The sequence below is a fragment of the Salminus brasiliensis genome, chromosome 1, assembly GCF_030463535.1.
Source record: "Salminus brasiliensis chromosome 1, fSalBra1.hap2, whole genome shotgun sequence".
Taxonomy (NCBI): domain Eukaryota; kingdom Metazoa; phylum Chordata; class Actinopteri; order Characiformes; family Bryconidae; genus Salminus; species Salminus brasiliensis.
Genome location: NC_132878.1, coordinates 77305829 through 77327795, shown reverse-complemented (window position 1 = coordinate 77327795; position 21967 = coordinate 77305829). Strand labels below are relative to the sequence as shown.

Sequence of the window (21967 nt, the reverse complement as noted above, 5' to 3'; positions counted from 1 at the left end):
GATTTCATCTTTTACATGGACAACATTTAAAATTTAATCTGTTTTTCTGTCGTTTAGCCCCACACCTCAATTTGCAATTCTGATGGGATGGATTCTAATTAGAGGCCAAATCATTTTACACAATCAGACAAGGGCACAGGACTGGTGAATCAGCAAATCGGATGAATTATCGTTCCATGCCGATGTGGTCCCATTAGGGCATGTTGGTGTGCTTTTTAGAGTCTGACGCGAGGACCTGCAGCTCAATTCAAAGCACATGCTCCCATTAGCCAGGGTAATGGACACTTCTTATGCAAAGTGGCTAGGAGCGAAGACGGTGTCGCAGAAATAGGATTAAATATTGCTACCTCCTCAAGATTTGACTCAGAAGGCACAGCAGGACAAGTGGCACTGCTCTCTTTCTCTTGCTCTCTCTCCCTTGCCGAGAACAACCAGTGTTTAAAAGCAGTCACTTAATCATACTGTGTTTTAAACTCAACCTGGAAGCATGCTCACCTCGCCTAATACTGCCTAATGACTTTCAGCTAACTTTGGTTTTTGCAACGTGGCATTTTCCCCTTTCTTGAATCCTAAAAAAATAAAAAATTAAATTAAATAAAAAACTTAATGCCAGCAGGTTGGTAAACGCAGATTTTGAAAAGCAAGCTTATTTTTTAGGTCGCAACTGCTGGCATTGTTTTTTGCACAGGTTTTTAATTTTATTTTACAGTATCATCTATATTTCATTAAAATGCAAAGTATGCAGTTGTCTTTTCCACCTAGAAATAACTGTCAAAATGGGGTTCTCAGGAGTAATGTCATTGAGAAACCTTTCTATCGATGACTCTTGAAAGCCATGGTCATCAAAGCCCCTAGACCCCCAGGGGCCCATGAATTATCATTTAAAAAATAAATCAGTGATTCTTATTCTTCTTTTTTTGCCACTATAAACTGTGACATGGGACAAAAGTTAGTGAGAGCAGTATGATAGCTCTGAAATGCTTGGGTTGTTGTTCAAAGCCACTGCTTGATGAAAACGTCTTTCACCAGCTACATCATTAGAAATATCAGGTTATATTCAGACAGTATTCTGTAGATGCTGGCACAGCATTAGGGACTTTATGTAATTCAGGTCAGGTCCAGACAGTTTTTTCTATCTCAGGTCAAGGTTTTGGCTCAGAAGTTATTTGTATTCTGGTTCAGGTGAAAGTTCTAACAGCTCCTGATTAAAGCTCTAAATCCTCACTAACAAGTTTGCTCTAAATACTGTGGCAACAATGAGCCTCTTAGAACAAGAAACAGGCACTGAACTATAAACTGTTTGTGAAGTTTGCGGCATCACGTCTTTAAGTTAATCAAAAGGTTTGTTTGAAGCAGTAAGTGGCAAAAAAAATGAGAGATCTTCACATGTTTGCCAATAGCCACAGCGCTTCGATTCACGTGGCCCGGTCATCCACCCTGACAAGGCACACAAACAAGAGCTGTAATTGGTGTTTAAAGTAGGCAATTTTTAGCCATGCTTAGCAACGAATCTACTAAACTCTGTTAATAACCAGAAGGCTTGTGAAACTATGCTTCAGAACAGTTTTAATCAATTTGCAGTTTATGTGAAATGTGTTTAATCTCATTTGTCTCATTTGTTTTTACTCAGTTATTTCATTTATTATTACAGTACTTTGTGAGTACAAAAACTGCTTTCTGCTCTCCTCTCGACTGTTGGACCTTGGTAGATCATCTATCGTAATTTGATTCCTATTTACTGCCCCAGGCTAGTTGACAGGTGACCACAGTGCTGACTAGTGGATATATTAGTGGATTAGTCTATGCAACCCTTAATCTAAATGTACACATCTAACATTATCTACAGAAGGTCAAAAGTATATCTACAATATGTTAAATGTCAGTGCAATTCCAAATGCAAAACCATGCACTCAATTAAAACCCAACACAATTACTCAAAAGCCGCAGAGTGAGAAAGCACTGTAGTGTAACGACAGCAAACAGCGCGTGTTTATCCTTTTGACCTTCAGTGGCGTCGGGATCGAAACTCTAGGCCCTAGGCAGAATGAGTTACTGTAAAACATAAATCTGAGGCGAGGTTCTCCCCACAGCCAAGCTCACTTTAAGCAAATGCCTGTGGTTCGGACACCGCACTTCATGTGTCATAGCCACGGCGTATGGAAACCGAGATGAGTCAGCCACATCGGAGAGAGCTCGTCCATCCTATCCTAACACGGGACGGGGGTTTTCTGTCCCTCCGAGCAACAAAGGCAACTTGTCTGGCCCTTCTTCTCGCTCCTCCATTCATAATAAATGTCAAATGCTGTGGTTAAGTTCAAAAAGGCTCCACATTCTGCTTGTGGAGCGTTTCACCACCGCTCTGCAACGAACACTGTCTCTTTCACAGGCTCAGGAGAAGGGCGACCGCTCAGCAAAACTGCAGGAAACGAATTGCACAATTAAGGCCCATTGCCCCGAATGTTTAAATAAACGTGGCACACTTCAGCCATATCAAATAACTTAATCTTTACACCACACTATTCATCCTTACTACATACACTCTACTGATGAACTCTACCGCCTTAGATTTGCTACTTTATAAGATACCTATAAATCCTAACTTTATTATGTTGTACAAATGACAATGACCAACCATAACATTATAACCACCGACAGATGAAGTAAAATAACATTCATTATCTGGTTACAATGACACCTGTCCAGAAGTGAGATATACATATTAGCCAGCAAATGAACAGGCAGTTCTTTAAGATGATGTGCTAGACTACTGGGTCAGGTAATCTTTAAAAAAATCAGGAAGGTCTTTTGGATGTTCACCAGTATGCAGTGGTCAGTACCGACCAAAAGTGCTCCAAGGACAAACAACCGGTGAACCAGCAACAGGGTCACAGGCACCCAAGATTTATTGGTGCGATCCATGGAGATGTCACATTTGTCTGTTTCTGGTGCCACCCTCACTTTTGACTAATACCACTTCTGTAACATGTCAGGCCCTTGTTATTGCGCCCTCCCCCGGGGCGATTCAGAGCCGCCGCCCACAGGCCCAAATATGAACTCCCGCCTTAGTTTCGCCATGTTCGTGTTCATGTGTGTTTGGTTCTTTTCACGGGTGTCGACTCATGATTCGGTTCTGATTGTTCTTTGTCCTTTTGTTTGGTTCATGTGTTTCACCTGGGACTGGGGGTACTTAAGGAGCGTCAACACCGTGATTCAATGCCGAGAATTGAATCATTTGAAATCCTTGAGGTCGCCCGAGAGGTTCCCCTTACGACTAGAGCTGTGTTAAGGTCAGCTTCGGCTCGGTATCTGCGTTCAGGAGCAGGTCACCCTGCTATCCATGTTATCAGCAAGGCTTGCTCACTCACGGTCAAGATTCACTGGCTACCCACGTCCCAGGTAGTCGAACCACGCTCATGGCAGCACGCTGCGGTTCCAGTTTTGGTCGGCCTTGTCGTTTTCGCTTAGTAACTAGTCCCCCAGCTCTTCCCCCTTTTGTCGTTGCACGTCATTATATGTTTGGAGTTTGGAATTTATGGTCTTGTTTTTAGTTATTAGTCCCCCTTTATGACTTTTTACGCTTAGGTTTAATTAATTCATTGTTCCAAGTCTGTAGATTACTTAATAGATATTTGCTCAAACTGATTTTCTGTAAAATGTTGCAAATAATTTACAATACAATTGTATATCACTTCAATCATTGTTTGGTAAATTCATTAACATTCTTTTACTTAAAACATTTTTAAAACAAGATTTGTTCAAAATTGGGGGTATGTGTCTTAATATGTTAGCAAATGCAGGTTATTAATATATTATAATAATTACATTTCTACTTCATTTGTTAATGACGTATGAGCTTATGAAGCAGTTTATATATCCTGTTTGAACTGATGTTACTTTGTTATATATTGATAATTAACACTTAATACCCGATTTCTTCATGATTAGTTAATTGAGAAATGCCAGCTAGTAGATGTCTACCTAACCTAGCAGTGCAGACTCGTGCCTGACAATACATCATAGAAGTTCAACATAAAAGAGTAATTTTATTTTGTAATTATGCAATTACATAACTAAGCAGTATAGCTAAGTACAAGCAATAACTCTCATATTTGAAAGACTTGGAAAACGAGGACTATATTAAACGTTTGTCGCCATCGCTAACGCCAGCTGGCGCACTTGCTTGCTCCAAATGTAACACTGGCATTCTGGCACTGGTTAATGAGATAAATATATTGCTCAAATCTTTGCCACAGAGGTTTGCCCCTATAGAGACACAATGCTTCTTCAATCCAGTCTGTGCTTGATGAGAATTAAGGCCTCTATTTAGATGCAAATACAAATTAGCTCTCCCTGTTGCGCACATTAGAGCTCTTAGCAAACACAAGAGAGGCTCTTCTCACAGCTCTTAAGAGGGCATCTGCATCCCTCTTTCAGCATCTAGGCGGGAGAGTGTGAGGAGAGAGGAGTGTGGAGCGCAGCTGAGCGGAGTGCACAGGGTGGCAATGCCAGCTGAGGTTGGCACTGTGACAGGAATTGTGGGTAAAGCCCTCTGAGCACTTGGAAGATTATCACAATATCCCACATTATGGAGTAATTAGAAGCCAAGTGGTACCTCACTGCTGCCACCCTGAGAGAAGCACAGAATACAAATGCAGGTTTGTTTTCAAACAGTGTCAGGACCTGGCCCCACGTATACTAGATACTCATATTAAAGCCTGTCATTTTAAATGAACTGAATGAAAACACCACCCGTCCTTTACATTGGTGCAATGACCATACTGAACTGGTCCAAAGTTTTATACTTGGTATAAAATTTCAAGACATGTGTAGTGCCCAAAATGTTGCTCTTTGGTTTAGTGCATTAGCTATGAGGCTGATTGACACTAGAAGTCAATAGTCACTCAAACTTTCCAATAACATACAAGGGCTAAACTTATTTTTGCCCATTTAAATTACATCCAGCTGTTCATTAAGGCTGAGGTGGTGGTGGTGCTGTTGTTTACTGGCATGTCAGCAGCTGAGGCTATATATGCATTGTCAAATCCAGATACTTACATTTACATTTACATTTATGGCATTTAGCAGACGCTCTTATCCAGAGCGACTTACAAAGTGCTTTGCTATTTACCCAAGAAAAGCCTTAGCTAGTTAGAATAGACTAATAATACAAAAGATACCTCCAAGCTTAGACATTACTAAACACAATACAATAAGGCGACCATAGAACTATTCGTCCAAGTACTCTCGGAAGAGGTGGGTCTTCAGTCTGCGTTTGAAGACAGCGAGCGACTCGGCCGTTCGGACACCCAGGGGAAGCTCGTTCCACCACTTTGGTGCCAGGACAGAAAAGAGCCTGGACGCTTGTCTTCCGCGGATTTTGAGGGATGGCGGGTCGAGCCGAGCCGTACTTGAAGCTCAAAGTGCTCTTGGTGCGGATCGGCTTTTGACCATTGCCATCAGGTACGGAGGGGCTGGTCCGTTCTTGGCTTTGTAGGCCAGCGTCAGGGTTTTAAATCTGATGTGGGCAGCTACAGGAAGCCAGTGGAGAGAACGCAGCAGTGGAGTGACATGGCTAAATTTAGGGACAACTTACAACAAATTTAGGGACAACAAAGATACTTAGTAGAGACATTTATAAAAACACAATCTGCAGTCTTTTGTGTCATCAATGTCCATATGTATAGTCTCAGGATTTGTCCTGAATGAGTCATAGAGTACAGGCAATTCAGTATGACATGTTTGATCATCAGTGACATTCCACACAACCATTTTTTTTAGCAGTCATACTGTGCCCTAAAACCACTACAAGTCAATAGTCATCCAAATCCTTTCCATATATACATGCCCATACACTTCCCTCAACCTTCTTAAACCACTTCCAGAGATGGTGCTGGTGGGTCCACCCACTGTGAACTATATAAATGAACAAAACTTCTTTATGTAGCTGGAAACAATTGTGTACAATTACAGCTACACTGCAACATGTACATGGCCAGTCTGTATGACCCCAGTAGAAAAAACATGAATGCAGTTTAAAACGTTTGTGGCCATGTACTTACGAAAATTATTTTGGGTGGCTATTGGTTATTTGGGTGGCTATTGACCGTTAACTAACAATGTTAGTTTTGTAGCTACAGCACTAAATTAAAGGAGCAAAATTTGAACTTCAAGCTGGCTGATCAACTATATCTAGGGTAAGTTGAAGAAGCCATGCCAGGCTGAGAATGCCCGATCTTGTTGGATCTCAGAAGCCAAGCAGCTGTCTGAAATATTAAAAAATATCAATCTTGTTACTGAGGTACACTGGAGTGTAACATTAGAGAGAAATAAGACAAAAACACACACACTTATCAAAAATTCAATGGATACCGTTCTGATTAGAAACACAAAAAAAATCAAGTTCTTGTGTCTTTATCTGCCTTGATACTCAAGTATAATGTGGATATTCACACCTCATTAAAAGGCGCCCGGACCGCTCGTATAATGGAGAGTCATTTACATGCAGAAATAAAGGCAGAGACAGACGTGTGACATCTTGTTGGCAAATCTCCAACGAACGTAGACAGCACAAGCTCCTTTGATCCCGACACTTGTAGGCTCAGCTCAGATATGAACATACTCAAGAGTCCCTGACGTACCGCCGAGGTTAATGATATTATTGCAGTTATTTGCATATTTAATTACGCTCCTTGTTAAGGATAAGTGCTGTTTATTCAATTTGCTCCATTTTGGAGCTGGCACGTTTTCAATAAGGCTCAATGAGCCAGACTGGCAGCAAGTGTGTGTAGGGGGGTGAAGGGGTGAATTAACACGCATTCATCAATTCCATACAACAGATGCTAACAATCAGGTGCTTTCTCTCAACAAGATCTCTTCAATCTTTCATTATCATTATTCCATTTTAGCATAATTATCTCGGTGCCAGCATGTGCCTGCTCGAGTCTTACTCCGCCGGGCCACTGGAGTGGATACATTTAATGTATCAACAGCAATGGCGACTGCGATTCCCATAACACACAGCCTCATTCGCTAAAATTAAGCATTTTCTTATTAGCCAAAGGCTATTGGACTTATAAATTATTCATCTCCTCTTCACAAAGGAACATTAATCAATTATGAAGATATAAAGAAATTAAACATGGAGGACAAGACAAGGCTTTCATATTAATATGCAGACGGATAGCGCTTCTACCGCTTTCGAATCAATACTTTTGTGATTAATTTGAACAATTTGGCCAAGACGTAGAGGCACAATCAGACATGATCTCAGCTCTGGATTCAGACAACGAAACCCAGAGCAGAAGTTTGTTTGTTTTGGCTCTGCTTAATTTTTCATAGGCTGCACACAATAAGTGGGAAAATATCACCTTTTTCATATGAGAAAAGCACTCAGAGTGGAAGCCAGGCCATCATAAAATGCAGAAGTACCACAAGGGACTGTTGCAGAGCACGGCATGCAATTGGTTTGAACCCTGTGGCGCTCAAATTTGTTTTTAATGCATTTTTAAAGTTTTATTGGCATTCAAGGACACATGGGGAATAAAACTCATCCATTCAAAGTGTTGACCCTATTAGTATTAACAGATGAGGCAAATCTGCTGCACCATTCAGTTAAGAGTCAGGGCTCAGTCTCTCGCTAAATAACATGGAGCTAGGATGTCTAGGATGAAATGCTAGGTCTGACACAGTAACGGTGAAAATATCATGCTTTATAGTGACTTCAGAGCAGCAGCGGAAGAACTTGTGGATTTCGCCTGTCGGAAACATGACTGGCCAGGTGCTATTTAAAAGGTAGGCCACACCTTGTCACAGGCTCAGCTTTTAAATAACAGGAAACATTCATGGCTGACTTAACCCCTGTTTTCTTTCAGTCTAAAGCAGGGGTGGGGAAGTGAGGGCCAGACTTCAGGATAGTCTGCTGACTTCCCAGCTGTAACACAACTAAACCTGGTATTTAACAAGAAAAAGTTAAGCAGGAAAAGCACAAAACCCAAGGACAGAAATTCTCCTCCGGTCTAAGCACTCGCATACAGAATCACATCAGTTCACAGTGTGTATTGTCCATATTTAGGACTTTGTATAACACAACCGAAACAATATACTGTCTGTTTAGCTATGACGAATAAACCTAAACACAGTCAGAGAATCATGGTTCAGCAGCTGATTTTTAAAGAAAATCTTTAAACTTAAATATTCATGTTGGGTAGGAAGCCCCTGTGGTGAATTTAGCATTACATTTGTCATCAAGCTTACAAATTATGTTGGAAATACTGTCTAGTCTTTTCATTTTTCAAAACCTTTTATTTTTAAGTTCAACAAAAATATTCTATTTACATATATCAATTTATCTTACATAAATTAGCTATATATTATATTATATTACGATTATTTACAATGATGTAGTCTAAAGGTGGTAATAGTTTAAATTACATGCTTTGCATTTTGTTTTGTTTATAGAAATGATTTATTGTTATTACTGCTTGGTGTTGCCATATTGCAAAAATGACTTTTTCATAACCTTTAAGGATGAAGGCTTTATGTAAAAAAAAATGGCATAATGTTTTTTAATTATTATTATTAAATGACCTCCTGCTTCCCTTTTTTTCAAACACATATCTGAAGTGGTCTCACACTGTGTGTATAATTCAATAACACAATACAAACAAAAAACAAACAAATAAATAAAATATATAATAATAAGCAATCTGGGGGAAATTACGATTCATTTTTCAATGTATAAATTTTTTTTTTAATTCTTGCCAGTTTCCACTGGCTTGCTCAAAAGAGGCTTGGACCTGAATTTCTGTGAAGCTGCTTTGTGAAAACATTTATATGTATGAATATTATATAAAAATATCTGAATTTGGAATTTGGATAATAAAAAACAAAAGCATATGTTTTTTTTTAATATGCAATATGGCAAGAGAATGTACAATTTTAACTACAATCCACACAACACCAGTAAATTACCCCAGTGCTAGGGGACGCAACAGGTAGTGCCAGCTCCAAGTCAATGACTGCATCAGTATAGCTATTTTCATATGTTTTTACATACCACTGAACTGCATAAATGTTTTACAAGCCTGCATAACAAAAGTGGACAATGTCCTATGGAGCTGTACTGGTTTATCACTATTGTATGCATTGAGACCTGCAGATCTATTGTTGAACGCAAACTTTGTGTTTTTTTCTTTCTCTTATTGACAATTATGTGTTAATTCATGTTTGGGGACAGGTCTATAATTAATGAACATTGGGTTTAAAGTGCAAACTAAGTATCTTATTGAATTTATAACAATGACAACTTTTTATGTTGTCTTTTGTGTAGAGTGCACCATTTTTGGGCTCATCACAGTACTGACATTATGGTAAAATAGGGTAAAAGCACTGGGCAATAACACACAGTGCTCACTTTTCTACCAGTATACCTACAGTCACAGGCAAAGATCTGAAACACCCTGTACTAATCATGTTTTATTGATTTTCTAAGTGACACATAATAATCAAGAAACAACAAAATGACACATTTCTATTAGATAAAAATAAACAATGCCCACCCCCAAGTACATAAAATTCAAGAAATGAAGATGTGTCACTTATCAACAGAACGTATAATTTGAGCAAGGGTGTCCAAACTTCTGCACACAACTGCACCAGTAGTAGTCTGATTTCTCAGGACATTTCAGTATAGGAGGTGAGAGAGAGGGAGAGAAAGAAACTGAGTAAGACCCTGACATCTTTCTGTCCTAATGAGAACGTGGTCAGCTGCCTTCTCGAGTACTCCTGGTCCCTGTTGGCAAATGACACAACTGCTATTCAGATATGAAGCTCAGCAGTTAGGTTCACCCCTGCACTATTCAGCGATGTACTTTATGAAAGCTTCTAATGTGCCCTCCCGTAAGGATTTAATATGAGAAAAGAACTGAGGCTGAATTCACTGAACGAAGAGCATGGATATCTAATACACTCATTTCTGTGTCCATTCTCCACAAATCAACCCATTTTGTAAAGGGAAATTATTACACAGTTACTAAAGAAGACACTCTGCATAGAATGGATCTATTTAGCTTAAAGAAACTGTTGAAATTAGATGCTGACATCAATGCACTGATGTTTTAGACTGTTGGAACAGGATCTGGACTGTTCTCTATAGCAAATGCAACCTGATTCTTATTGTAAAGAATTCAATGATTCATCATAGCCCATGTTTTTAGCTCCAAAGGGTCTGTAACAATCTCTTTAACACGTTCAGAAAGCTGAACCTGTAGCCATTTATCAGGGCCCTTCTTCCTGCATGGAGAACTGCTATGCTAACACACTAAGGGCTACTGGCTACATAAAAGCTGCAGGTAAGACAGACTGGACATTTTTGACAATTTCAACATGTTTATTAAGAAAAGTGAATTTTCTTTTTGGGTATGATGGACTGCACACTAACAAGAAGGTTGTCCATTTTCTGACGTACTGTTCTTTTTGAGGGATCCACCCCCATCAGCACCAACAGCCAGGGAATCTGCTGTACCAGCTGATGTTGAGGTCCTAAGCCATAAAACATTCCGCCTATTTGAGGACGCCCTGGCAAAGCTGTAGACACTGGATGAAAGGCATGATGATCAACTTCATCAGCTGCCAGAGACACCAAACCCAAGGACAATCTACACTGTCCTCCATCCCCACACCTCCACCTAACCATCCCAGCAACCATGATGTAGGTGGTATAAGCTGGGACAAGACTGTCTACTCCTGTCAAAAATCACCCTTATCAGCTGCTCCTCCCTCATCTCCACTTCCATCACCCAGAACCTCATCTACATATAGTTGAGTTCCACTACCACCTGCAGAACCTAAGAGAAAGAGGCAAGCTCTCCAACCACCAGAACAGCAACAGCTGAAAGGGAAGAGGCCGCTTTGAAGTGATATTTTTTGGGTCCATGCTACTACAATGACGATGTCAGCAGAACACCTTTCAAAAGAAGCTTGAACCCTGTGTGCCAGCACGCTCTCCTATTCCAATACTTATCAGAAACACAAAGAACAGGGAGTACATCAGATAATGTGAATGTATTCAGTCTGCAGTAGATCAAACCTTAATCACAGCGTTTGGAGCAAAGGTTACTAAATTAGCTCCTCCCAATATTAGATCCCTTTCAAAACAAATTTTATAGAATTCATGATTCATGGGCTTGATTTTACACTCTTAACTGAGACATGGTTAAACAAACACAGTACTGCAACTGTATCAACTGACTAGACTCCATCAAACATTAGCAAAAAGGTATAATTAGGTATAACTGCTCCTTGCCAATACAAAGTTATCATTTAGTGACATCACATTCTTTGAGTATAGTATCGTTGAGAAGTTCTGAAAGGATCATCAAGAACATTATCTACAATTATCTACAGGCCCCCAAAGTACAGCGTTAATATGACTATTTTTTATTGCTAGTGATTTTAAGAGACATGTTGATAGACCCAGTGACAATTATGCCAAGGAACTCATGTTGGACTCTTTTGGTCTCTCACAGCGTGTAACTGGGAGCACACACCATCATGGCCACACTCTGGATGTGGTTCTTTCAAAGGGGTCTCAACTTATCAGCCTCTGTTAAGGATGTCGCTTCATCAGATCATTACTGTGTGTTCTTTGATATGTGGGCCTCACTAGACATCAAGAGCAGGCGTATTTGTTTTAAGAAAAGGTTTACAAATGACAGCACAGCTCCAAGTTTTCCTGAGCAAAATGTGCACTGCACCATGTAAACCATCTGATTGCGTTGATGCTCTGCTGGACAGCTTCAGCTCAAAAGACATTAGTGTTATGGATGAGAATGCACCGGTTCAAGTTAAAACCATGTCATGCCGACAGAAAGCACCAAGGAGAAATGCAACTGTAGTTTAATTCCAAAAGACAGAATGCAGGAAGGCTGAAAGCAGATGGTTAAGACCAAGCTTCAGATTCACAAAGATCTCTTTAGAGATAGGTTGCTTGATAACAATGCAATAATATGCTAAGCTAGACATTCACTTCTCCAGCATCAATAACAACAGTAAATTATTCTACTCCACAGTTGGTAAACTTACAAACATATATGGCACTTAAATGAGAATCAGCTCAGAAATGTAATGAGTTTATATCCTTTTTAAACACTAAAATCAATCATATCAGACAAGCCATCAGTACATCCAGATCCACCAGATTTTCTTCATAGCCATGTGAAGAAATATTGGATAAAATATCACAGTTTAGTTACATTACTTAAAAAATCTCAAATCAATATCTTGCAGTCACAACACATTACCAACCAACTTTTTAAAGAATGTGTTTTAATTACACTCTTTAAATGCTTCAAATGTTTTTTAATAATAATAAAAGAGTTTTGGGAGTGTATAGAACACTCAAACTTCAATATTACAAACATGGTTCTTTATGGAACCAAAATGGTTCTTCTACGGCACTGCTCAAATCTGAAGCACCTATATTATTAGAAATGCAATATCATTAGATTGTAAATACCCCACTTATGTCGGGTGCTTCTCTTGAAACCGCTCTTAAAACAGAAACACCTAGACACAACTCTGTTAAATAATGACAGACCTTTTTCAAATCTATCTTTCATTAGAAAAATATACAAGAAGATTTTCCTTAAGCACTTACCTGGGGTTCTATCCTTCAATACCTTTACATGTAAAATTCAATCATGATTCTGGCTTTATCATAGTACTGAGACGGCTTTAAATAAGGTTAAACTCTGGAATAATATTACTACTACTGCCTTTGACACCACTGACCATAAAAGTCTTGAAAGAGACTTGAAAACTAGTTGCCATACAGAAATGACTTTGTTAAAATGGAAAGCAATGTTTCTAAAAGTGTGCCAATGACCTGTGGTGTCCCCCAGGGTTCGATTGCGCAGCCGACCATGCTTAGACTCTTCCCAAACCACTATGGTTCTCTTGAAATCCGTACTCTGTCCAATATGTTACAGAATAGACTTAAAGGTGCTAGAGAGCATTTCAGACCAAAAACTATTTTATTATTTTAATAGGCCATCAGCTCTTTAAGATCTCCTACCTAGTAAAGAACCTTCTCAATCTGCTACATTTCTTGTTTAATCAAGTTTTAACCATCGTTTTCTATATATTTGGAATTTCTATTTTTTTTCTTTTGTACTTGTTCATATTTATTTCATTTAAAACATTTCTACAAAATGTGCGATACAAAAAATTGACTTGTCTTGCCCTCAAAAGTCACAACTATTGCCAGGGATGATAAAGAGCATAATCAATATTCAATATATTCAACAATTTCCCACTCACTAAGAGCTCACTGTAACCTTAAAACCCTGAAACAGAACTACAGATGTTACAGACGTATTTTTTTATTTGTCATTTAGTTTGTTAGTAGATAAGGGGGGTATTTTATTATGATTTCAATTTGATAAAACAACAATTAGACCATCAGATTTACCATGGCATTAAGACTACCAGCAGCAGTCTTAATGTCAATGTTAACATTAAATACCAGCAATAACATTAGCATGTTGCATGTTTTACCATCTATGAGACAAATTACACTATTTTGCTCAATGGCATGTGCCATTAGTGAGTCATTAATGGTCTTAGTAAGATGATGTATATTTAATGATCTTTTCTATAATGTTTTTAAACATGTTTGGCCACACAGGTAAGTGTCTGAATCACATACACATTTAGCTGATTTATTTAAAAAAAAGCTAATGTTGATCAGTTTGTATTGGGCATCACGACAAACACAAATTTGACAATTTAACACAAAATGGCTCTAAGTGGGGCTCAGCTCAGCCATGCAGTTAGTGTTAAGCTATGAAAATGTCTGTATATCCGGATACCTTTACTTTCTTTTTTTTTTTGTCTTGCTGCTGCTTTTAATGGTCGAAGATAATGTCACATTAGATACCATGTTAATATTGTTTACCCATATTCTTTCTGTTGTTTTTGTTCCTGCATTTTAGAGTTGTTTATTAGAATCTGGGGCCCAGAGATCTCCAGTCAGAGATTTTAGGCAACTGTAGCATTCAAACAGGCAAAGCATTGGTAGTTACATGAACTCTTTTATATATTTTAATTGGCTGCTGAAATTGGAGCTAAGAACCACCACCAAAGCTTTATGAATAGGTCTAAAATACTGTGTCACACAGTTTTACTGAATCTTTGTGTATAGTGTTGCTTTGCGGAAAAAAACAGATGCATGCTTAGATTTTTTGCCGTCCCCCCACGGTAATATGTAATAACCCCAAATGTGTTAATAGAATAGAAAACTACGCACTATGTCAGTATTATTCAAGTAATTGTGTAATTACATTTAAACAAAGCAGACAAATTACATTAATAAAAAAGGAAGTAAATAATTCTGCTGTAATAAAAATGTGAGTACTTGTGCACTTGTGTAAAGTAAATATCTCAGTCAAAGCTACAACACTGAGAAGCATCAGACCTAACGAGCACTTATATCTGTTTTGTCCATGTGTAGCCTCTAAGTGCATATTATCTAAACCCTGGGAGTAGTCCTACTGATGAGGTCAGAGGAAGTTGCATAAAGGGATGCGGGCCCATTATTCACTTCCATTATTCCATTTTTTCTGCCCTCGTTATCGGCCAGAGGCAACATTAAAATGTTTATCTGTTGGCCTTTGAAAATACAGAGATAAATCCAGCCTCAATTAAAGGCGATGCGTCAGAGGTACAGCGCTGAAATAGAATTAGAGCGAAAGGAGGCTCCTTAATATCCCGTTGATGCTCTGCAGGTGATGCTTGTATCATAAACCTGATCTCCCTGCTTAGGCGACCTACTGCTGAGCTGTATCTGTAAAAGCTACTTAGGGCACAGCTTCACACTGGACTGACAATAACATTGCCTTGACACCCCCATTAATGTCTCATCATACTGTTTTAATGAACATAACACCATTTCGGTGCTGAGTGCTGTGTCTGTGAACAAAGAAGACATTGCGTATGTGAAAGGTATACAGCGTAAGGACCACCACAGCTGGTTTCTTCTCTGTTAACGTGGTCGGCTAATCAGTGACTCTATAATGTTTTCACATAACTGTGTTTTCTACTTCCACGCAGTATATTCTTAAAAACAAGAATACACTGAATGTAATTCTAGAGAATTGACTCATTGATTCTTTACCTGTGTGTCTTTTATAGTAATGATGTTTTTAATATATGCTAATCTAAATCTAGATCACAAATTGGCTGGCATGTATTGTGCTTTATTACAATAAAAAAATAACATTTTTTGACACCATAAAAGCAGGGAGTTTCCAAATAGTTGCTGTATGGACCAGGGAGTGAATAGCATGAGTTGTTTACACACTGTAAGGGAAATGTGTTTTTTTTTTCTGTGCTGATGTAACATGTTTTATTACTGTGAAAGTGATGTGCACATTTAAGTCAAGTAAATCCAATGCATTTCAGTGTACCAATGGAGTAGGTGTTAGGGTGTTAGTGAGAACTTGATATCTCCCCTTTACTAACCTGCTCTTGGAGTTTGTGTGCTCGCTCTGCTTTTGAATTTCCCCCCTTGTCCAGCACCTCCACAGCCCTCCTGCCCTGTTACAACACACACACACAAACACACACACACACACGCAAAATTAAATAGAAATATTCACATCCGTCATGTAGGGGGCATCCATCAGCGCGTCTGTGAGCTCAGGGCAGGGTGAGATCATAATGCCTGGCCATTTGCCTGATTACAAAAGGCCTTAAGAGAAGCGGACGGGCCATGTAAACGCACAGAGAGATTGGAGTTGACTGATAATGATAGAAAGCTGCCAGATTCGTAGCTGCTGATCCTGAGGAACCGACATATCAATGCGGAAAATCTTCGTTCAGCGCTCACCTCTCCATCAGAGGCTGCTGCTTCTCGGTGCTCTACCCAAAGCCTAGCATGTGCTCCACCGGTGACGTCTGTGCTGGTGATCTGAGCCGTCTCCAGCTCCAGCTTCCGCAGAAGCAGCATGGCTTCCCTCCTCTCCAACAACTGAAAGAACACACGCGGCACAGTGCGTTTGAGCGATGAGCAATTGCGTTAACTGACGGGTTAAGAATGTGTTTGCCTGTCAGTTTTCAATTGAGCGAAAAAATACACACAAAATCCATAGTATCTTATTTTCTAGAGGCCTAAACTAGTTGATGGTTATAAAGTAAACTTTTTGTAAGAAAAAGTTTTTGTTACATCAAGGTTTTCAAGTGAATCACCACAGAAGGAAAAAATCTAATCCACAATGTCCAAAAAAAAAAAGAAAAGTACGTCAAATAAAAAGACAAATTAAACATAACATAATGCAAAATAATTAGCCTTGATTTTCGCATTGATTTGTTAAAAATGCCACACTGAAAAGCACCATTTATACAAGCATTTACCACAACCATCAATTTGTAAAAGCGTGAACCACAAACAATAAAACAGCAGTGGGTTTTAATTTGGGGACACTTCATAAGGAGGTGTGGGAAGCTGTTAAAAAAAAGGGGAGTGAGAAAAGGAGCAGGAGAGAAAGAGAGAGAGAAACCCACTGTTTTAGCTCCAAATGCCATTTCAAACCTCCAGGGCACACAATGTTTGCAATTCGTCACATGCAGGGAGCATTGTTTAATACACAACACATGCAAAGCTTAGGGCACACGCAGCAAGCAATATCGTGTCTGCTGCACCTAAAACCTTGCTTCCATTTAATCGAGAGGGGGGGAGGAGAAGGGGGAAAGAAGGCAGTCTGTAGATGCTGTACCTCATTCTTCTTCTGGGCACTGTGGAACAAAAGCGTCTTAATTTCCTCTCGCAGACTTTGAATAATCCCGTTCTTGGCCTTCAGCTGATTCCGCAGATCCTCCACCTGAGCCTTCATAAGGTCCCCTGGCTTCTGCCTGCAAGGGGGAGGCCACAGAGAATATTAAGCACAACCTGCAGACCCTGAGGTATTTCAAACACACGATAAGACAAAAACACGGCACCCAGAATCCAAAACCAAACATTGTTCACTATAGATATACACTCTGGAACTTATACAGATGTACACAATCTAGGACATATGTAAATCAAAATGGACAAATGGACAAATGTCCATAGATAAAAAAAATATATAAAATAAAATATTTTTTAAATCATAGGTAATACACACAATCTAGAATATCAAAATACATAAAAGCACTCATTTCGCAACATGGTCATATTCTAGAAAAATAAAAAAATCGAGTTCAAAATTTAAATGTATATATATACCATTTTTAACAACAGATACTGTCCCAACAATCGTATATAGAATACATGTGTAGATGTACAAAATTACACTGATTTCAAAATCCTACATGTTCAGTATTAATACACACACCGGAACATTTCAATATCCTGCCTATTCAATGTAGATACAGACAAGAGAACGCACCCTCAGATCAAAAAGTGAAAAAAGCAAAAAACAAAACACATATATCTAAAAAAAAAAACAAACAAACAAACAAAAAAACCCCACAAATATGGTTAAATATGGATAAAAAAGAAAATCAAGGTTCTAAACAGAGATGCACAATTTTACATTATTTTATTGCACTGTGATAACATTATATACATATACATAATATGCATTTTCTCAGCATATGTTGAATGTTGTCAGTGCTTACAAAAGACTATTATTCCTGTTTAATTGGATAAAGATCAGCAGATTTTAAATAAAAATCAATGAGCTAAGTATTCAGTATAAGAGGTTTTAAGTTTTTAAAAAGTCAGCTGCTATCAAAAAATCATGATAAATATTGTGTAAAAATATCTTTAAATATGGTGATATTTTTTAAATCATATTAGTGCAGATATTTGCTCATGAGATATAAAATGTATTGAGATCTTGAACTTTAAACTAAAAACTTAAACTGAACATATATATAAAAAAAAAACAACTTGAAATGAATATTAAGTGGAAGAAAAATACACACCCCCGAGACCCCTTGTAAGAAACCATTAGCTGTGCTTGTTGGAGTCTGAGTGAAATTGCTCCAGACATTATTCTATTCCTAATGGCACCTACATGGCTTTATTGAAGCTTCAGGAGTGATGGGCCTCTAATGAGAAAGTCTTAATGAACCTCCCTATCTGCATTGTATAGTTTGTATAGTTTCCTTCTTTCTTTCTCTCTCTCTCTCTTTTCTCCTCAGAACAACCCCTGGTGAGTGCAGCAATTACTATGCAGCGAGTGGAGCATTCTTTACTAGCCTAATTCTGTGTGGCCTCTGTGTCTCCAAGCTGCATCATTATTGTCACACTGTCACTCTCCAGGGAAGGCTCTGTTCAACCACACACCTGGAGCAGCTCTGACAGGTTCTACACACACATATGGTGCATAGATAAATAAAGCCATATGGCAGCTGATGCACTGGTATGATAAAGTGCACTCGCTCAAAGGCAAGCCTGGGTAATTTACATCTATATTTAATAAGGGTGTAAATCTCTGACCTCGGGATTCGATTTGATAGTGATTCTTCAGGAAACGAGTCAGTTTCACTAGGATTCGCCTCAGTTTAATTATTTCAATATGACTCTGAATTATCCGATATAGATGGAAAACACAAACATCGGTAAAAAAAACTACGACAGAAGTACACAGAAGTGGAGCATAGACAAAACAATACAAGCTTCTTCATTTATGATTCATTTTATCGCAGTCATATCTAAACTATAGTCATTAAAATTGCTATCAATTTAAAAACACCAGCTGTTCTTTACATTAGGTAAACATTTATTCATGAATGGACCAACAAAAATGTCCCATAATTACATGTAATGAAACTTAAATGTGCATTAAAATTAAGTTTCTATTTTGGAGATGCAATGTCTTGCTATTTCAATTAAATAAGTTTTGGGAGTAAGGAAAAAGGGAAGGAAAAAGGGGAGTGCATTTCATTGAAAAATACATAATAGAGCTAAAAAGTTCTTTTTAGACATAATTAAAGTATACACATTTATTATTTAAGGAAATGTGTTAGATACTTTGTTCAATATCTCAGAAATTCAATGAACAATTAGTTATTCAAACATAAATTCACTTCACTGCAAAATATGACAAATTCAGGATATTTGGTTTATTATAATGTCATTCTTGATCATATGCAGTTTTCACAGTCCTTTTAAAGCCTCCCATTCATCTTTCTGGACACACTTTTACATGTGAACAATAAATTCACTTTTTATTTATTTATTTTATTTATCTTCTTGGTGTTTCACTAATTAGATGGGTCCTGCGATGTTGTACAGGAACAGCAGATTAAAATCAGTCAGATTTAAACCAGTTTTATTAGTAAATGGTAGCACATCAGTAATAAAAAATGTAAAAATCTGTTGTTTGATAACCACATTTATTTTGCATTTTTACAGCCCTCATATTTAACACAGGGCAAAACATAGGAAGGAAGTGCAGATATTTATGCTTTAAGTCCAACGTTATTTTTTAAGTGTATAGTTCATAGCTCATTTTGTAAACACATGACACACAACAAATCAATTCACATTTTCTTCTACATATACACAGGCCAGTTATCAGTAAAATATGCGTAGCATTGTGTTTTGTTAGGGATTCTTGAGATCCTTACTGACTAATTTCTTTACAGTGGTGGTGATGGGAACGAGGAGTCACCAGGTCTACAACATATAGCCATTTTATTCACTATTCAAAATGTACACGTCCTGGATGTAAACACAATCGTCTGTACAACACCCTGTATGTACAGTATCTCTGCTCACAGTCAAGATAAACGCCTAATCTTATAATGTAGTTAGGCCATTAGGGTTAGGCACAGCTGTAAACTAGTTGCGGTGTAGGCTGTAACAATAATCATAAAGCAACGTCTCCATCAGGCAGAAATCCATTTCATCTACCATCTCCCTGAGGCTTCAGACTGTTTTGACATCTGGTTCCTTCCAGCACCACTGTGAACAATTCTCTAGAACAGTGTCTCTAAAACTTTCTTAACTAGTTAATAATGCAGAACCTATTCATTTAACAGCCCTGTATTGTCTTGGTAAATGTTACAGATCTAACCTGCTGGAGGATTTGGATCACCTAAAGCACTCAGCGCTCGCATGCGACCCTTCTCTTTTGGCAAAGGGCAGGTTTTCTCTGCATCACATGTGTGTGTCCTCTAGTCTGGAGCATGTGGTCAGAAACAATAAAACAGGACAGATTCTCTCACCCACACAGAAAACACACACACACACATGCAGTGCTCGGCGCTCATCAGCAGTGATAAGCAGGCGAGTGGCGGAAGCTGGAGCTGGAGTTTTCTGGCAGGTTTTGGACAGCCGATCCGGTGGGGTAGGCCAACAGAGAGCAGGGCCTTGAAGTGACAGAGTGTTTGTTGAAGGGTGAGGAAGCCCTGCACTCCTCACACACATACACACACACTGCGTCCCAGCTCGGCTCCCTGAGCCGCTCCAACACAGCACCACAAAACACTAAACTTCTCTGACAGTGCAGGCAGGCATTGGCGGCTTCCTGACGAGCGCTGCCGAGCTGCTAGCGACAGCTGTCAAGCGCCATGCTATCAACCACTCCGCAAACTGATATCCCAGCCACAACCCATAAATACTGCCTGCTTAATGTTCTGCTGCAGAGAGGGGGGAAATGAATGAAATAAATATATAACACTCCCTCCCCCCCTCCCCCCCGAGCCTCCTAATCTACCGTCCCTTATATTTAGATATGTAAATGTTAGCTTTATAGAAAACGCCAGCACGTGCGCCTCAACACCTCTTTTTCCCCCGCCTGTCGTCCTGAGCCATCAGAAGTGAAAAGAGATAAACTGACGTGTGAGGGAGGCAGAGAGATCAGATACGAAACACCGGGGGACGCAGGAGCGACGCTCCGAACATTGCAAAGCAAAAGAGCGAAAGACGAAGAGCGTGTGCGCGCGAGAGAGAAGGAACACCTGAGGATTCACGAAAGTACAAGTGCAATCTGAGGAGCCGCTCAAAGCATGTCTGATGCAGAGCTTAAACAAAAGCATGGACAGTTCTCAAGTCTGCAAATTCTCCACTCGGCTTTGCAGGGGGAAAAAGTTTGTGGCTGGAAAATTACGAGCATTACCGAAACACTTCGAATCCCTTTTTCTGCAACACCACTTTTTTGGGGAGGCCCAATTTTGAGGAAAAGCGCCGATTTGTTTCAATTATGAGCAATTATGTGATATACTTGAGCACTTTGGCGCCGTAGCTGAGTATCCGTCATCCAAGGGGATGGACTTCTGAAGCTATGGGCTTGAAATTGAAAGCGCAGCAGTGAATAGAGGAGAGGTTCTTGAATGGTAACTAACTGCAGTCAATTTAAGACCCATTTCCTCTCTGGGACATTTTCAAAAAAAAAAAAAAAAACAGGCTGCTCTCCTGCCGGATTGTTCCAGGCCTCTCCCATGCTGGGTAAAAGGCTCCTGTCTCTTTACTCTGGGGCCTGGATCCTTCTCAGCACAGAGCCCTGACAGCCAGTCAATGCGATGCAGGGGCCAAGGGAGGCGTGCAAATTGACTCCCACACCCAGAGGGCATCCATTTAGCCCATCAGTACAGTGAGTGTGTGCTTGCGTGCGTGTGCGCACCCCCCCACCCCCCAATACAATACACCACACACACCCCAGCATGTCAGCACATCGGCGGTCACGCCGCCCGTGATGCCAACATGATACGCAATTAATCATTCATCATGACACGCATATGCTTACATCTATCACATCGTGCAAGCATCCCGAAAACATTATACAATCGCTCACAGCGGTTTTGGACGGCTTCAATTTTCAAAGAAGACCGCAAGCCTATAAGAGCTACAATTATCTTCTAATACTCCAGTCATCGAACCTCACAAGTCTCTGCTTTTTTAATAAGGTCCCTGTTACCAAAGTGCAGTGGTTTCCACTGGTCTGAAACAAACCTGGGCGGGAGCACCATGAGAGGA

General features: G+C 39.3%; 1 protein-coding gene across 1 annotated transcript in view; it reads right to left on the bottom strand.

Moving 5' to 3' along the window:
- Positions 1-21967, bottom strand: part of LOC140564368 (uncharacterized) — a 179097-nt gene that overhangs the window by 139544 nt on the left and 17586 nt on the right. Inside the window, exons 5-8 of the mRNA XM_072689769.1 lie at positions 16773-16908; positions 15887-16027; positions 15516-15594; positions 8587-8597 (exon numbers count right to left, since the gene is read on the bottom strand). Coding sequence (XP_072545870.1) covers positions 8587-8597; positions 15516-15594; positions 15887-16027; positions 16773-16908 — 367 coding nt within the window. The remainder of the gene's footprint in view (positions 1-8586; positions 8598-15515; positions 15595-15886; positions 16028-16772; positions 16909-21967) is intronic.